This window comes from Drosophila ficusphila, unplaced genomic scaffold (assembly GCF_018152265.1).
Source record: "Drosophila ficusphila isolate 14025-0441.05 unplaced genomic scaffold, ASM1815226v1 contig_106, whole genome shotgun sequence".
Lineage (NCBI taxonomy): Eukaryota > Metazoa > Arthropoda > Insecta > Diptera > Drosophilidae > Drosophila > Drosophila ficusphila.
Window position 1 is genome coordinate 5,737,613 of NW_025063993.1, and position 15,326 is coordinate 5,752,938.

Here is a 15,326-nt window from a genome sequence, read left to right on the forward strand (position 1 = left end):
AGTTAAACGCTTGGCTTTTAAAAAACTTACCAAGTAATAAAATTTTTGTTTTCGAAAAGTCTTAAAAAGACTATTTGTAGTATTTGTAATACTCATATACATATTTTCGGTATCCTTTCAGGTCGAGTGCAAGAAGGCGCAGCCGAAGGAGGTGATGCTGCCGGCCAACCTGGCCAAGACGCGGGCTGCCGGTCGCTCCGCTTACGGTGAGTTGGTAGTCTGGGGCAGCAGCCACGCCCATTCGACGGCGGCCACGTCCGCCGCCGCCGCCGCCGGTCTGCTGCCGAGTAGTTTAGCCGCTGCCGCCTCCGTGCTGCAGCAGCACCAGCAGCAGCAGCAGCAACAGCAGCAGCAGCAGCAGCAACAGCAGCAGCAGCACCACCACCAGCAGCTGCACCACACACACCCACAGTCGCCCGCCCACAGCCACGCCCCCCACCACCCACACGCCCACACACACAGCCAGTTGTTGGGTTCGCTCCGCTACACGCCCTATCCGCTGCCCGCCCACCTTTCGGCGGCAGCAGTGGTTGCCGCCCAGCAGCAACACCACCAGCAGCAACAGCAGCAGCAGCAGCAACAACAAGCAGTTGCTGTCCAGCAGCAGCAGCAACAGCAGCAGCAGCAGAGTTTGGCCCAAGTGGTGGCGGCTGCCGCAGGTGCTGCGCCCGGTTTGCTGCCACTCGCCAATCCCGCTCCGCCTGCCACGCCCTCTCTGCTGCAGTTCGCAGCGGGCCAGAGCAACGCCGCCCTGGCCAACTCCCTTTATGCCGATGCAGCTGCAGTTGTTGGCTATAAGCGTCTTTTGGCAGCGGCGGCTGTTAGCAGCGGTCTTCGTGCCCCGGCGACCACCGCTCTGGGCGCCCTTCAAGCGGCCGCTGCCAGCGGTCCCGCTGCTGCCGCCGCCGCCCAACTGCAGCAGGCGCAACTGCGGCAAAATGCCGCCCTGGCCGCCGCCCATTATCCGCTAAGCGAATTGCTGGCCATGCAGGGCGGCATGGAGGCCCCGATTTCCAATTCAGCGGCGGCTGCGGCGGCCTCACTGTACCAGCTGCCCGGGATCTGACCGCCCAGGCCACAGTGAGCCCTCTAAGCAGTGTCCCGCTGGTTTTCGAGCATCCAAAAGGGTCCTCAAAATAACTACTCCGAACTCCAAAGCTCTTTCCATTTCACAGTTCTTTGGTTTATCAAGGACTGCCAGCTAAATTTCCACTACTTGAAAGCATTTTCGCTTAATAATAGCCTTCTTTGTTTTTAAATTCAGTAAAGTTAAAGCATTCACGGGGTTGTGTTTTAAAAATAATTAGAAATAGAATAAGTTTTCTTAAAAAAAAACAGGAATTGGTAGAAAATGTTTTTAATGCGTCTCCAATGGTTTAAAGAACTCTTTCAAAGGGTTTTTACCATTTTTTAAAATAATTGGTAACAAAATAAATTAATCAAATAATTAATATTGAGTTTAAGGAGGCTTTTGTTTTTGAAGCAAATATTAGTTATTAACAAGGCAAAAAATTAAATTTTGGCCATGAGTAATGAATGAAACTTTAGTACATTGCAATTAATATTATATTTTAAACTAAAAGCGGGCATTTGTATCGTGAGTTAGTAATTTTTCCCAAAATGCGTTTATATTTGATTAGGTAAATTATAATACTGTGAGCTAAATTGAAGGGTGTTGTGCACCATTAAATTAAATTCTGTTGACCAAACACAACCTATTGAATCTGCTGAGGACTTCAGAGCTTTCCCAAACTTCCACTATCTGATGATAGTTAAAACTGGCAAACCTTTAAACCCACACAAAACAAACAATCATAAGACACGCTCAAATCACACACTATGCTACACCTATATATAAAGACTCTCATTCCGTCTCAATGTCCAAAAAATATGATAAGCGGCTAGGCCTAGGATTACGTGTACTTCTACTTACAATTAGCCATGTACTTACTTATGCCATATGTACTATATATATACCGTAACTTATTTTTGTGACTGTCTAAGCTGCGTTTAGGCCACGCGGCGTATGCGTTATTTAACTAAATTACTCGAATAGCGGCGCATTCGTTTTCTTTCCTTAGCGTTTAAGCGAACTTGACTTACTTAAGATATATATTATATTATCTAGGCTAAGTGCAGGTCCTAGAGGGCTGCTTAGATTTTTATCGAGGCCATCGATAACCTTAGACCTTAGACGGCGATCGTAATATGTCTTAGACAAGCTGGCATTGCGACTTTTCTAGAACTTAAGAATGTAACGAATACAAAACTAATGTTTCGAATTAAACAAACAAGTCATCAGCTCCATAGGAAACACTCATTTATGTTTTTAAACGGATTCTCTTGTATATCGAACATTTTTCTTAAAAAAAAACCTATACGTAAACTCTCATATCAATAGCTATTTAAAAGGCGTATTTATCTAGAGCGGCGGCCAAATCGAATCGGATTGGAAACTAGTATCGAATGTATCGAATTAGCGATTAAGTTGGATTAAGTAAACCAGCCGAAGGAGGCCGAGCAAGTATTAGAAATGCGATGTGTGTAACGAAGTTTAGTTTTTGAAAAATTGATGACCGGACTGGGCAGATGCCAGCGTTGCGGCCGGACAGCTGTCGGAGTGTAATTTTCCGAAATGGATCATGGATAATGGATGTGTGCAGTGCATTCGGGCCAATTACAGGGCCCTGGCAAATTACGGCTCAGACAGCTGATGGCCGGTATGGGCCAACTCCCCCAGTTGCCCGCCGTCTCCCAGTTCGAGTTGCCATGCATAACATACAAACACATATTGTTTGCCCATAGCCATTAATATTTGACTAAACTCGAAACTAGCTATTTATTATACATGCATAAATAACCACATACAATACACACATCTATTGCATTACGATAAGCGCATTAAGCGCTCAAATTCAAACTCAAACTCAAACTCGAATTCGAAACGGAATCAAAATCAAAATCCGAATCAAGCTCAAATTCTCTAGTTAAATGCAGTGTAACATTAGCCTAAGTTGCATCATTCGAAGGATGATAAGTACAGGAAACGAGACGATGTCGACCCTTCGATGCCCAAGATGAACGAACGAGCCAGAGAAAGTGATGTGAATGGGCAGAGAAATGGCGGAGAAAGTGGAGGAAATTGATGCTGAGAAAGCGGAACGGAAGTGACCCTCGACCGATGCAAAATTTATACAAATTCCTTAATTACCATCTAATAGCTGTCAACCTTCCTATATTCTCCCCTTGAGTTGTAGTGATTATCTAGCCCACATACTTATAGTTTTGTGTGTTTAGTTTTGACTTACTTTTTTAGGTTTTCCTAATTTACTAGTTGCAGTGCGGGGCAATGGCCTGAAGACATGGAGCATTTTTGTAGAAATGCACAACGACAGGCCTTAGAATTGCCCCCACTCGAAGATTAATATTAAAAACAAATATAACTAGACAAATTTATACTCCTAGCCTAGATACTAAATGTCTTAGAATATAACTGCGTACATATCTAATAAGTGTTTAGAATTGTGTCATATCTGCGGTATATCGAACAAGTGTAACTCTACATATAACTCTATATAAACATAGCTCAAATCAAGGCTGTTAATGCAGAAAATAACAAAAATGGGCGCGGAACTTATTCCCCCCACTAGTTATGCACTGGAAAAAAGAATCGAGTGCAGTCGCAGAACATTTCTTAGAACCAGAACTTATATAATATATAACTAGTATATAGCGGCAGTTCCTTAGTTGCCAACTCACACTTGACTAGAACTCTAAGTACACATTACGATTAAATATAGTAGAGCAGTCGCTCATATTTACACTATCTATAACAATTAGTCCCGATATAATCTCGATACTCTTTTGTTTGAATATGAACTCATTAGCTATGATATAATCGTGTGAGTGTCAGTAATTATCTGTTTTATGCCTTTCTTTTCTGTGCTCTCTCTTGTTTTCCATGCGACTCCCTTAGATAACATCATGTGGGGACTGGGGACATTGCCCGAAGGTGAGCTATGCACTCCATATAATCTGAATAATCGCTAATATGTATTTTATATTTTTATTTTGAACAGGTTTTCCGGCAGCTGCCTATGCTGCATATGCCGCTGGTCGCGGATATTCGGGCTATCCCAGTTTTGGACTGCCCTATCCAACTGGTAAGTGCGGCTCACACCCACAAGAAAACATCCACAAATACACCCACATCCACACCCACACGTACACACGCACACCTGAGACCTGCACACATACATGCGCACATACTCAGACCCCTCTGTTCATTATTTGTATGTGAGTGAGAGTGCGAAGCAATCCCAGTGACTAAAACCGAAACCAAAACCAATACCAAAATCCGAAAAACACAACCCATCGAAACCCACCGAACAACCGAACAACAATCTGTGCCACTTGATATGACGAAAGGCGTCCGATAACCGATAACCGATAACCGATAACCGATAACCCCCATTAGCATTACTAACTCAACTAGATCTTGTGACGATTCGCTAGCCCTCGATGTTCTCGCCCGATTCGTATCTTCAATTCATATCCAGATACAATCAGACATCTGTGTTCCTCACTCTTTATTATTTTGATTTCTTCTGTCTTGTGTTTTTGCTTTGCAGCGGGTGTGATGGGCGTGGTGCCGGAGAATCGGATACTGATCGGCGACTATATGGCTTAGGACGATCCCCAGCCCAATGACTATCTGTCGAGTATTACTCAGAGATCATGATCATATACGAAATAAATCACTGTTTTCTAAAAACGAAAAAAAAAATATCCAAGCGTTCGTCATATCAATGCACAAATAGCTGAAGATCGGAACCAATCGAAATCACTCTAAATCATATGCCACCACATACGACATCTAGAACCCCCTAGAATTGAGTCCTGCGCATCCTGCAGATGTATGTCATTGAAGCTGCTTGGCCTTGAGTTTATCATTTGCCCACCACTGAACACACTTTACCAACACTGGCTACTAGGGCTTCTAGCTGATCTGAATTAACCCCCCGACCCCTTAAAGCCATATGTCCGAGCTGGAACTGTTGAACAATCGATTTCGCAGGACATTAACACTTTTTTTTCGGTTATATACTAGATTATATGTGTGTATATTTTACCAGAGTTTGATCTTTGAAACATTTGTTACGTTTTCCGAACTCAAAAAGTATGTGTTAACAAAAATTATTTATTTTTAATCCCTTCACTTTTCATTGAAATTAAAATTTGGCTTGTTGACATTAAAAAGGCTTAAATACATATTTGAAAATTTTTTTTTTTTTTTTTTTTTGTGTTAGAAAGATTTCAATTTTATTTCTTAAGTAATAAAAAGTATTGTTAATTTGTTTTTGTACAAAATCGTTGAGCTCTTTTTAATTTAAATTAAATGTTACGAATCAAAAAGCCAAATCAATTTGGTTTTTTATTTCGGGACAATATTTCTGCATAAGTTTTGATATTATGCCATATGCTACTTTTGCAAAATAAATTGATCAAGATATTTCTAAGGAATACTTTTTACCTCCTACCTTACAATGAGCATTAAATATTGTTTGTAACGGTAATATTTACTTTCTTTTGCAAGTAGATTTCAAATTTACTTGCTAATGCTTACGATATCAACCCCATCCCCAATCGATAGTTCTACAGCTCTAGGCTCATGGACAGGCTATATCTTTCTGTTTGCCCCCTCTCTTTCTATCTCTCTCTCTCTTCATCTATATTGTATCTCGTATGATTTTGTAGGCTTGACAATTTGCGGCATCGGTAGAAGTTACGGTACCGCTTGTGGCGCTGCCCCGGGCCGCAGCAGAGCTGCCCCCGCTGGCGGCGCCTCGGCCGTTGCGGCGGGGGGCGTTGCCCCCACTGGTGGCGCCCCCGGCCACGCCCAGTCGGCGTACCACCAACAGGCGTTGACCTTGCCGCTGGCCACGGCGCTGACGGCTCGAACCGCGGCCATCAAATCGCAGTTTCTGGGCAACATTAATTTCTAAGCGAGAACCCAAGCCAAAAACCGAACCGAATCGAATCGAATCGCACAAGTCTGAGATTGAGAAATGAGAATGCTAATGAGAATGAGAATGAAAATGTGGGATCCAGAGTTCCGTTTTCATTGCCGCCCTTTTTCTGAGTCAAGTAACTATATATGATATCATTCGAGCGGTGACAAGTAGGTACAGCCATTACTCCAACTCCAACTCCAACTCCAATGCCACCAGCAGCTGGAAGAGCTGGAAGCGATGCAATGTGCAACCCAGAGCGTTAGTTTAGCTTGTGACTACGGTAAATGGTAACCACTGCAACAAACAGATTAAAAAGCCACTGTTCAAACCACGGAAAAACACACATAAAGTGTCGCGAAAAGAGCGGAGAAGCCAACGAGAGATTTGAAGAGAACTACATAGAAAATGTAACTTCGACACACGCTCACACACACACACTTAGAGCTACACACATACAAGCGAAAGCAACGTACTAGAATCTCCCGAGAAAGTATTCCCCATATATAGTATTGTTGGAGCAGTTAACCAATTACCGCAGCAGTATTCAGTAGTGACTAGCGGCATCCCCCAGTTAAACAACCTATAATTATATAGCATATCTATAGAGCAGCTAGCACCCGTAATAATCGATCCTAGCGCAGTTCCGTAATCGGATGTAATCGAGTACTTAGAATCGTTAGAATCGTTAGAATCGTAGGCCAGCATAATCACTCAAATACTCACGGACACACTCTACTATCTGTCTCTAGAACCCTAATTAGCAATGTGACACAATATCTGTACTGTAACGAAACTCTATAGCGAACTATACTCGATCATCATACAAGCTCCTCCACCCACTCAAAAATATACGTATACGAGTATATATCTTTCGCTTTTTCACACCCCTCGACCTGCGACCATTTGTTTCCCGGTTCAGGGACGCATATCTATTATTTATAAAACTATTTTACCGTAGCATTTAAATGCAAATTTCATTTGTAGTCCCTGTATGCATAAATTAGTTGATACCCACACACACATACACACACACACACACACACACCCAGACGCACACACAACAAACGGCGAAAGTGCACATGGAAAAACATTTAGATAACAACAAATTTTAGCAGGCCTGTCACATGTAGTGCCATTATTATCCTTTAATTAATTTGCTGCACATTATGTATGCAATTTTTCCTTTTTTCCACAGCGCTTTCCATATCCATTTCCCCCAGTTCCCATTTCCCCAGTCCGTTTTTGTTTTCGCTTCCGTTGTTGTCGGTGGTCCCATGAGTTTTTAGATAATTAGCAAACGTGCAGAGATTTTTGCCATAGCTAAAGTTCATTAATTAGTAGATTTGCCCATTATCTGTAGCTGTGTTATTCCGTTTCATATGTATTAGCAAACTGCATTTGGCCCACAAACGAATTGAAGCCTTGAAGCATTCAAAACTATATAAATTCCTTCCTTCATCGGTGCATCGCAAGAATTCCAAAATGGCTAAACAGCAAAACAAAACGAGCGAAATTTTTCGACATTTCTATTTAAAGTACATATAGACATTACTATATACATACCTATATACTATACCTTATATACATAAATATTTATATATACATATTTAATATACGACGTTTACAAGCTAAGTTAAATATTCATTTTATACGAAGCGTGAATCGATTTGATTTGTACAATAACGAAAAATACAATATTAATGTCCATCCATTTTCGAAGAGCAACGTAGCAGCGCCAAAACAAGAAAAACGAATGAAAAACCAAAAACCAAAAATCAAAATCAACAAATCTCTCTCTTAAGTTGATGAAAAATGCAATTTTTCTATAACCCCTCCATGTAAGTCTCGCCCACACATACACACTCCTAGCTATTTAAACACAAACACTCTTGAAACCTATACGAAAAAAGATCGGTCAATAACTCTATATAGATGGTTAAGCTGTTACTTAGTTAATTGAATGCAACTATCGCAATTCTGCGGCATCCGGATGCCCGGGAAACTGCTTTGAGGTATTTTGCAACTATTTAAATTGACAATTACCAAACGCTTGCGAGTTATTTACAAAACCTATATAGCAAACACAGACACGAACACCCACACACACACACACCTGCGCATATTCCAATATGTATTTTACACGTATATACTGTGATTTATAAGAAAACGCTTCAAACGAGAACAAGAAAACCATTTGCTTGCGCAGAAACGAAATCGAAATTAAAATCGAAATCAAGAAAACCAAATGGAAAACGAAAAGTTATTAACTAAATAAATGCACAAAACTAAGATAAATAAAGAGAAAATCAAATAAATGCGGATGCAAACCGAAACCGAAAAACCCAAGCAAAAGTCTATCCTTTTGGGAAGGCCATTTTCCGATCCCCCTCAATTATTAGCGATTCAGAGGAAAGTGGAATTGACGGGGTGAAGTGAGTGACAAAGTGGCCATCGGGGCGTATGCGTAATTTTGTGACAGCAACTTGGCAAGGACATCGTGGCAACAACGGACGACAGCAGCAACGAAAACAACAACGACAACCACAACAAGAACAACAAGAACAGCAAATCAGTCAACAAGGTCAGCTAATGGTCGTCTTATTGTTCCAATGCATATTCGTACAAGCATTATACTCTTTTTATATACGTATACTCATCTTTATATTGAACCTATAACCGTTTTTGGCTCCATAACCGAATAAATTTTCACATTTACGATTATTAACTGTATGTAAACTGTTAGCTGATAGAAAAAGTTTTAGCAAAGAGCGCAATAAAACCACACAAAATTGTAAACTGAATGTCCCGCGTTGGGCGCCAGTCGTAGTTGAAAACCATATATATATATATTTATATAAATTTCTGTGTAGTGTTCTTTTGTTTGAGAAAGTTTGTTTTATACAACATTTAACACACATCGAAAACTAACAATACCGACATTAGCTCAAGCGTCAGACGCTGATGTAGCGCGAAATAGTGTTTAATTTACAAAAAAATGTATCATGTAACACATTCATTAGTAGCGAACAGCTGTAACCATACGACGTGTACTCGTATAACCCCTCACATATCTAAGTACCTACCTATTTTTATGTAAACGGTAGTTTAAATATAACTCCTTCCCCCGAAACAAAAAAGAACTTTATCTGAAACTGTGTAGTATCATGTAAATGTCTTCTGTTGACCGATTTTGTTCGTGGAAATGTCTCAATTTAACCTTTTATTGTAGCCGTAACAGGGTTGCCAGGTCGACAGCTGGTAACAGTTGTTTTTCCGCAACCGCAAGACTGACAATTGCAATTTTGCCACAAACCCACAACCAATCCAGAGAACATTTTTCCCTCCCAGATTCCAGCGGAAACGCATTTCATGCAATGGCAAACCGGGGAAAAAAACCCCGGCTAAATAAGTTATTTATTTACAAAAGGCAACCGTTGGTGCTATTTCAACTGCTACTGCTTTTACGGGCTCTTTATTTCGGTTTTCGGTTTTTCGGGCGCTTCTTTGTGCCAGAGTTCCCAGACTCAACACTAATGAAAACAACATGGCGCACCGAGATTTCGCACAAAAACGTAAACTAAACGTAAGCCAAAGTTGATTGGCGCCATAAAACGCACAACGGCGGTGACGAAGGTCGTCGTCGGGGGGAGTTGGAGGTTGGGGGGTGGTGAACGGGTTGGGTGTAAAATGGTCGGCGGATGGGGGTGGCAACAATAACCGAACGACTGCCAGAGACATGCCTCGTTACGTTACGTCACGTTACGTTACATCAATTTTTGTGTTTCCGCAGGAAATGCAACTGCTACGTTTCCGCCCATGCCCCAGATTTCCCCACTATATCCCTATTCCGATTCCCAGGACCAGAAACCGAATCAGAATCAGAATCAGAACGAGAACGAGAACCCATAACCCATAACCCGTTACCCATTTTTTCGCTTGCCTTCATTCACATTCGCATTCTGTTGTCATTTCAATATTGGCGCTGGCGTATTTTTACTTGCTGCTGCAGCTGTGGCCATAACAAGGGAAAACAGCCACAACAAAAAACGACGACGATAACAATGATAACGGGCGAAAAAAAGAGGCAGTCACAGAGGGGTGGTGGGTGGTGGGGTTGGGTTTGGAAATCTGGTTGGATCTGGGGAAAAAGCGAGGAGGAGCGCCCAAAGGAAAGTGCACATCAGTGGGCAAACCAAGCGTAGTAACTGAGTTTGGATGGGTTCGGATTGGTTTGGTTGGGTTTAGTTTGGCTTTGGCTTTGTTTTGTCACCGTAGCGTCAACATCAACCCCCTCTCACCCCCCTTGCAACCCCCCTGGCTTCCCCTTTTCCCGAAATCCCGTTTAATAACCGAGCACTTTGTGTTTTCATAACCTGCGTTCCAGTTAGCGCTTCCTCCCCCTCTCACATCCATTTATACTTTCTGTACGTAGGTACTTCCTTTCGCTCTTTGGTTCGTCCTTTGTGTTTGCGTTTGGCATCGTAGTTGTTCTGGGACTAGTTAGAGTTGTTTACTTTCGCTTTTGATTGTTTGCTTCCTCGGCACACCGATATAACAGAGCTATAGCCACATGTATAACAATCGCATACTCGAATACTCTCTCACTCCATATAATCTATATACTATATATATACTCGATTCGCAAGACCTTCTCCTATCGTACATGTACCCCTACCCATATATCCTTAGAGCTCAGCCTTGATTACTTTCGTATACTCTTGTGTCGCGGTCACCTCCTAAAAGTGCCCGACTTTTACTCGCCTAGTTGTGATCCGCCCCCTTATTTTAGCCCGCCCCCACTAATCACACCCCTTTTCGCCCTCTTTTGCCACTTACAGTTGATCTAACCAACGGGCAGCTGACACCCAACAACAACACACCGCTGCTGACCCAGGCGCTTTCAGGTGAGTCTCCTCTTTTTCAAGGATTATTTGTTTAAGAAAAACATTGAGTAGTTTAAAAGATAACTAATCTGGTAAAAAGAATCCCCACAAATCGCTTCATACAAGTCATCATTTACGATTATTTACTGCCACCAAATAGCATTCCAGTAACAAACAAATGTCTGTCAATCGTTTTTAAAATCATGGGAATATACATCATAAAATTATTAGATCAGAAATGTTTCCCCAAGAATTTAAAAATATTTGACTAATGAATTTGGTCTACTAATGTTGATGTGCATAATTAACTTAGCTTCAGATTTTTATTCTATAAATAAAACAACAGACAACTAATTTTAGCATGCTTTTTTTCTACGAAATGCTTGACATTTTATGATCAGTATGATATAATAAACTGCATAGAGCGTTTTGCAAAAGAATTGTTTCACAGCCATAAAATTTTTTTTTTATTTAAGATCATATTACTTGATTTTTCAATAAAACAGTGTTAACTTGAATCATACCTTTATTGTGAAAATATTTTCTCAATTAAGCAATTTATGTTAACAAATGTATTTCCATCAAACAAACTGTATTTCAACCACTTCTGTTACAACATTTGTTTTTTATTTTATTTGCTTATCAAATAATAATTATTATAGAAATGATTGTTCAAACGAATGTAATAACTTCTGTGAACATTTAAAAAGGTTGAGTTTTATTTGTCTAGCATTTTACTCATGTTTCTGGTAATACTGTAAACATGTTTATGATTTGTTGCCATTTTTACAATTTAGAGGCCTGAAAAAAATATTTTGATATTTAAATACTTAAATACCCTGTTATCGGCCCTACTTTAACAAAGTAACTTCCATTTTTTTCTAACAAAAGTTAGTCTTTTTTTTTTTTTGGTTATTTTTAACTAACCAAGTATTCCTTACCCTTTTTCCAGTGATGAACAACTATCAGGCGGCTGCTGCGGCTGCCCACAGCTACGGTCCGTCGGCATCGCCGCACGCCGCCGCCGCCAACACGGCCACCCGGCAGGGATTCCCCTCGACCAACTCCCCCGGCCCGACCATCGACATGTACAGCTCGGCGGCCGGCGACAACGTGGGCTACGTGCAGGCCACCAGTCCGCAGCCGTCCGGCTTCCCCATCGCCGTCAGCCGCGCCCCGTTGAACTACAGCCCGGTGAGTCGTCCTTTTGGTCCTGCGAGCAGGATCCTCAAGTTCCGGGATCCCCGGATCCTGGGACTTGGGTCTAGAGTTAGATACTAAGCGAGCGATACGAAACATCCACATGAGACTCTCGAGTGTCGAGAGCCTCGAGATTAGCGATTCGATCCCGAATCCTTCACCATTGAAAACACACCCATACACACTCATACCGTAGAGATAAGGAGAGACTGCCGATGTAGAGCTAAACTATTGCGTTATCCTTCTATATATTGTATGTATTTCTCTTTCATTTCGTACAGATTTATTCGTTGAACTTTGCGATGGCTAATATATAAAAGACTGATAACCCAAAAATATAAATGCAAGAGAACAAAAAACAAAACAAAAGATATGCAAAAAGTAAAAGAAACCCATTATATATTTAAATCGAAAAAATATATGAAAAAAATACAAATAAAATAAAGCTAAACGAAAGCAAACAAAAGAAATAAGAGTATAAAACAAACGCAGTTGCACAAGGTAGGCACACCAACAAACTACAGCGTGTTCTCTTCTTTTTTCAACTAAACGATTTCAATTATTAACAATCAAATTCTTTTAACTACAACTAGTCAAACAAAAAATTACAAAAAAAAAAAATAATAATAATAAACAAACGTAAAAATATGTATGCACGTCACAAGCACAGTTTTCTAGGCCGTTTCAATTAAACTATTATTATTTATTTAAATTGTATACACCATATATGTATTATATATGAATATTTTCGTACTTCAATATTTCAATACTCCCATGCCTCGCTGCAAACTAAAATGAATCATATCAAAACATATTTATTATCCATGGCTGTCGGCGAGGTTTGATAAAGGACATGACAATCAGGAGAAGCCTCTGGGGAAATGCATTTTTATTTAATTATTTTATGTGCATAGTTAAATGTTTTTGTTTGATCGAAAAACAGTATTGTCAAAAACAAGCTTAAATTTCAGTTCCCTGTTTCAGTTCTTCAACATTTTCTTTTTTATAAAATGTTCAGTTTATTTAATTTATTGAGCAATTTAGAAATTAATGTCAAAATACCTGTTTCCTCTTTATCAAACCTGGCCAGAGTTCTGTGAAAATTCTTAAATAATTTTATTTGCTAGTAACGAAATAAAAGTTTTTCAATTTCCGATTTATCTTCTTTCGACAACTTGCCACTTCTATCTCTATATTCAGTACATATATGTGTACCTCTTAATGTTTACTTTCTATATATCGATAATTATATACCTATACTTATATAAATACATACATATATGTGTGTGCGTAGATATGCAACTAGAAATTGCATTTTATTTAAATAATTTTTGGTGTTTGCTTGTTTTGTTCTCCACGAAACGTTTATTTACAGGGACCACTAATTCCTGCGGCATTTACAAATGGATACCATTAAAAGGTGGCGCCGACAACCGCAATGACAACAACAACAACAACAAATACAAAAATAACAGCAACAACGGCAGCAGCGACAGCAGCAGTATAAAAAAACAACAGCAACAGGAGCAACAAATGCAACAGCAACTTTAGCAACAAATGACAGAGACACATACACTCACACAAACACACACACACACACTGCAGTGCTGCAACCACAGAGCGCAAAAAAGAAATAATTTAAAAGTATATATACCTGCATATATATATAAATATAAATCAAATAAAGTACATATTACATATTTGTGTATTTCCACATGGCAAAATGAAATCCGTTAAGCAAGAAAAACCGAGACAACTGCAAGAGCAACAAACAATAAACCAAACACACATATTATAATTAATTAATTAACGTATATTACAAATACGTACATATAAACGCATGGCAAACAAAAAAAGAACACGAAAAAAAGTAACACAAAAAAAAATGATGAGGACGAACTACGGGCGAACACAAACAAAAAAAAATTAATTTTAATTTAACAACCACTACAACAACTTCGGCAAGAACAACGCTCGGCCCCAAAAGATGCAACGTGTGCAGCAAAAATCGTTTAAAATGCAAATTAAACGGAAACTGTGCGTCCAACTGGAGTGGAGTGCCATCGCGGTGGGCGGCCGTGGCGGTGGGTGGGCGTGGCCCTGCTCACACAGCAAAAAATCGGAGGCCTCCACCCACAGCCCCAACGAAAAAAAAACGCCCATAGCCCATCGCCCATCGCCCACCGCCCACAGATGACAACCAGGCCAAAAGGGGCGTAACCACTTTTAAGTAATGAGAAACCAACAAACGAAAGCAAAAAAAATGGAAGAAAATCACAAAAAAACGAGGGGTTACTAATAAAACGATGAAGTTGAAAAAAGATAAAGCGAAAATGTTGCAATAATAGCGAAAATGTTATTATTTAATTGCGTATTATTAAAGGCAAATTATTATTACCATTATTATTGCTATTCTTAACGTATCTAAGTTGTAACTTTTAAAGTTAATGTCGATATATATATACAAATATATATATATATGTATATATATCTATATATATATATACATATATATACAAGAATATACACTCTTATACACATAAAGTAAACTGCAATATATACAAAGGGAATTACTTGAATCAAAACGCAAAAACCAAACACAAGTTATTGTATTTTCAACGATAATCGACTTAAGGACACTGGCGTGTAAGAGTTTTTGAAAATGTTAGGAATCGGTTGGGCTTAGTTTTCATTTCTCGACTGGGTTGGGAGTGAATCAAATCAAAATTGTGCTTACAATTATATTTATGAATTTATTTTAAAGTACAACAAATCCTTTATTGGCCAAAGTAAACAACAAAGAAACAAAAGCGAATGTGAGCAAAAGTCGAAGGCAATTTGTTATTAACTATGTTGAAGTTCTCTTTCTCATTATTTCAATCGAATCAGGGGAACGTAGAGGCAAAAAAAAAACCTAACTTTTGTGTTCACATTGAAAGCAAAATGGTAAATAATGCTAATTAAACAGTGGATAGTTAGACAAATATGTTAAAGCATTAAATATGACAATGAAAGCGAAGTGAGAGAGTGAATTTCCGTAGCTCGAGGCATAAATCAATTTATTTGCTAAAAACAATGGAGAATCCAAACAATGAAAATTGCAAAAAGCAACTCCCTAAATATGTAAGGACACACGATTTTTGAGACACAAGATACACAACACACCCACACAGACAGAAACACAGACACACATACAGAACAGACAGGACACAGATCTTACGGATAAATC

General features: G+C 39.7%; 1 protein-coding gene across 7 annotated transcripts in view; it reads left to right on the forward strand.

Moving 5' to 3' along the window:
* LOC108099810 (RNA-binding protein Musashi homolog Rbp6) overlaps positions 1–15,071 on the forward strand; it is a 195,971-nt gene extending 180,900 nt beyond the window's left edge. For 2 of the 7 annotated variants that reach the window (XM_017203437.2, XM_017203440.2), the window contains 6 exons: positions 122–206; positions 3,977–4,012; positions 4,080–4,163; positions 10,853–10,918; positions 11,850–12,091; positions 13,473–15,071. In XM_017203437.2, the coding sequence (XP_017058926.1) occupies positions 122–206; positions 3,977–4,012; positions 4,080–4,163; positions 10,853–10,918; positions 11,850–12,091; positions 13,473–13,514 (555 nt within the window). In that variant the 3' untranslated portion in view covers positions 13,515–15,071. Of the gene's footprint in view, positions 1–121; positions 2,310–3,976; positions 4,013–4,079; positions 4,164–4,631; positions 5,215–5,757; positions 8,556–10,852; positions 10,919–11,849; positions 12,092–12,378; positions 12,450–13,472 lie in introns of those variants that run through there. The other 5 variants (XM_017203436.2, XM_017203435.2, XM_017203438.2 and 2 more) reach the window with 4 other exon arrangements.
* Positions 15,072–15,326: the final 255 nt, after the last annotated feature.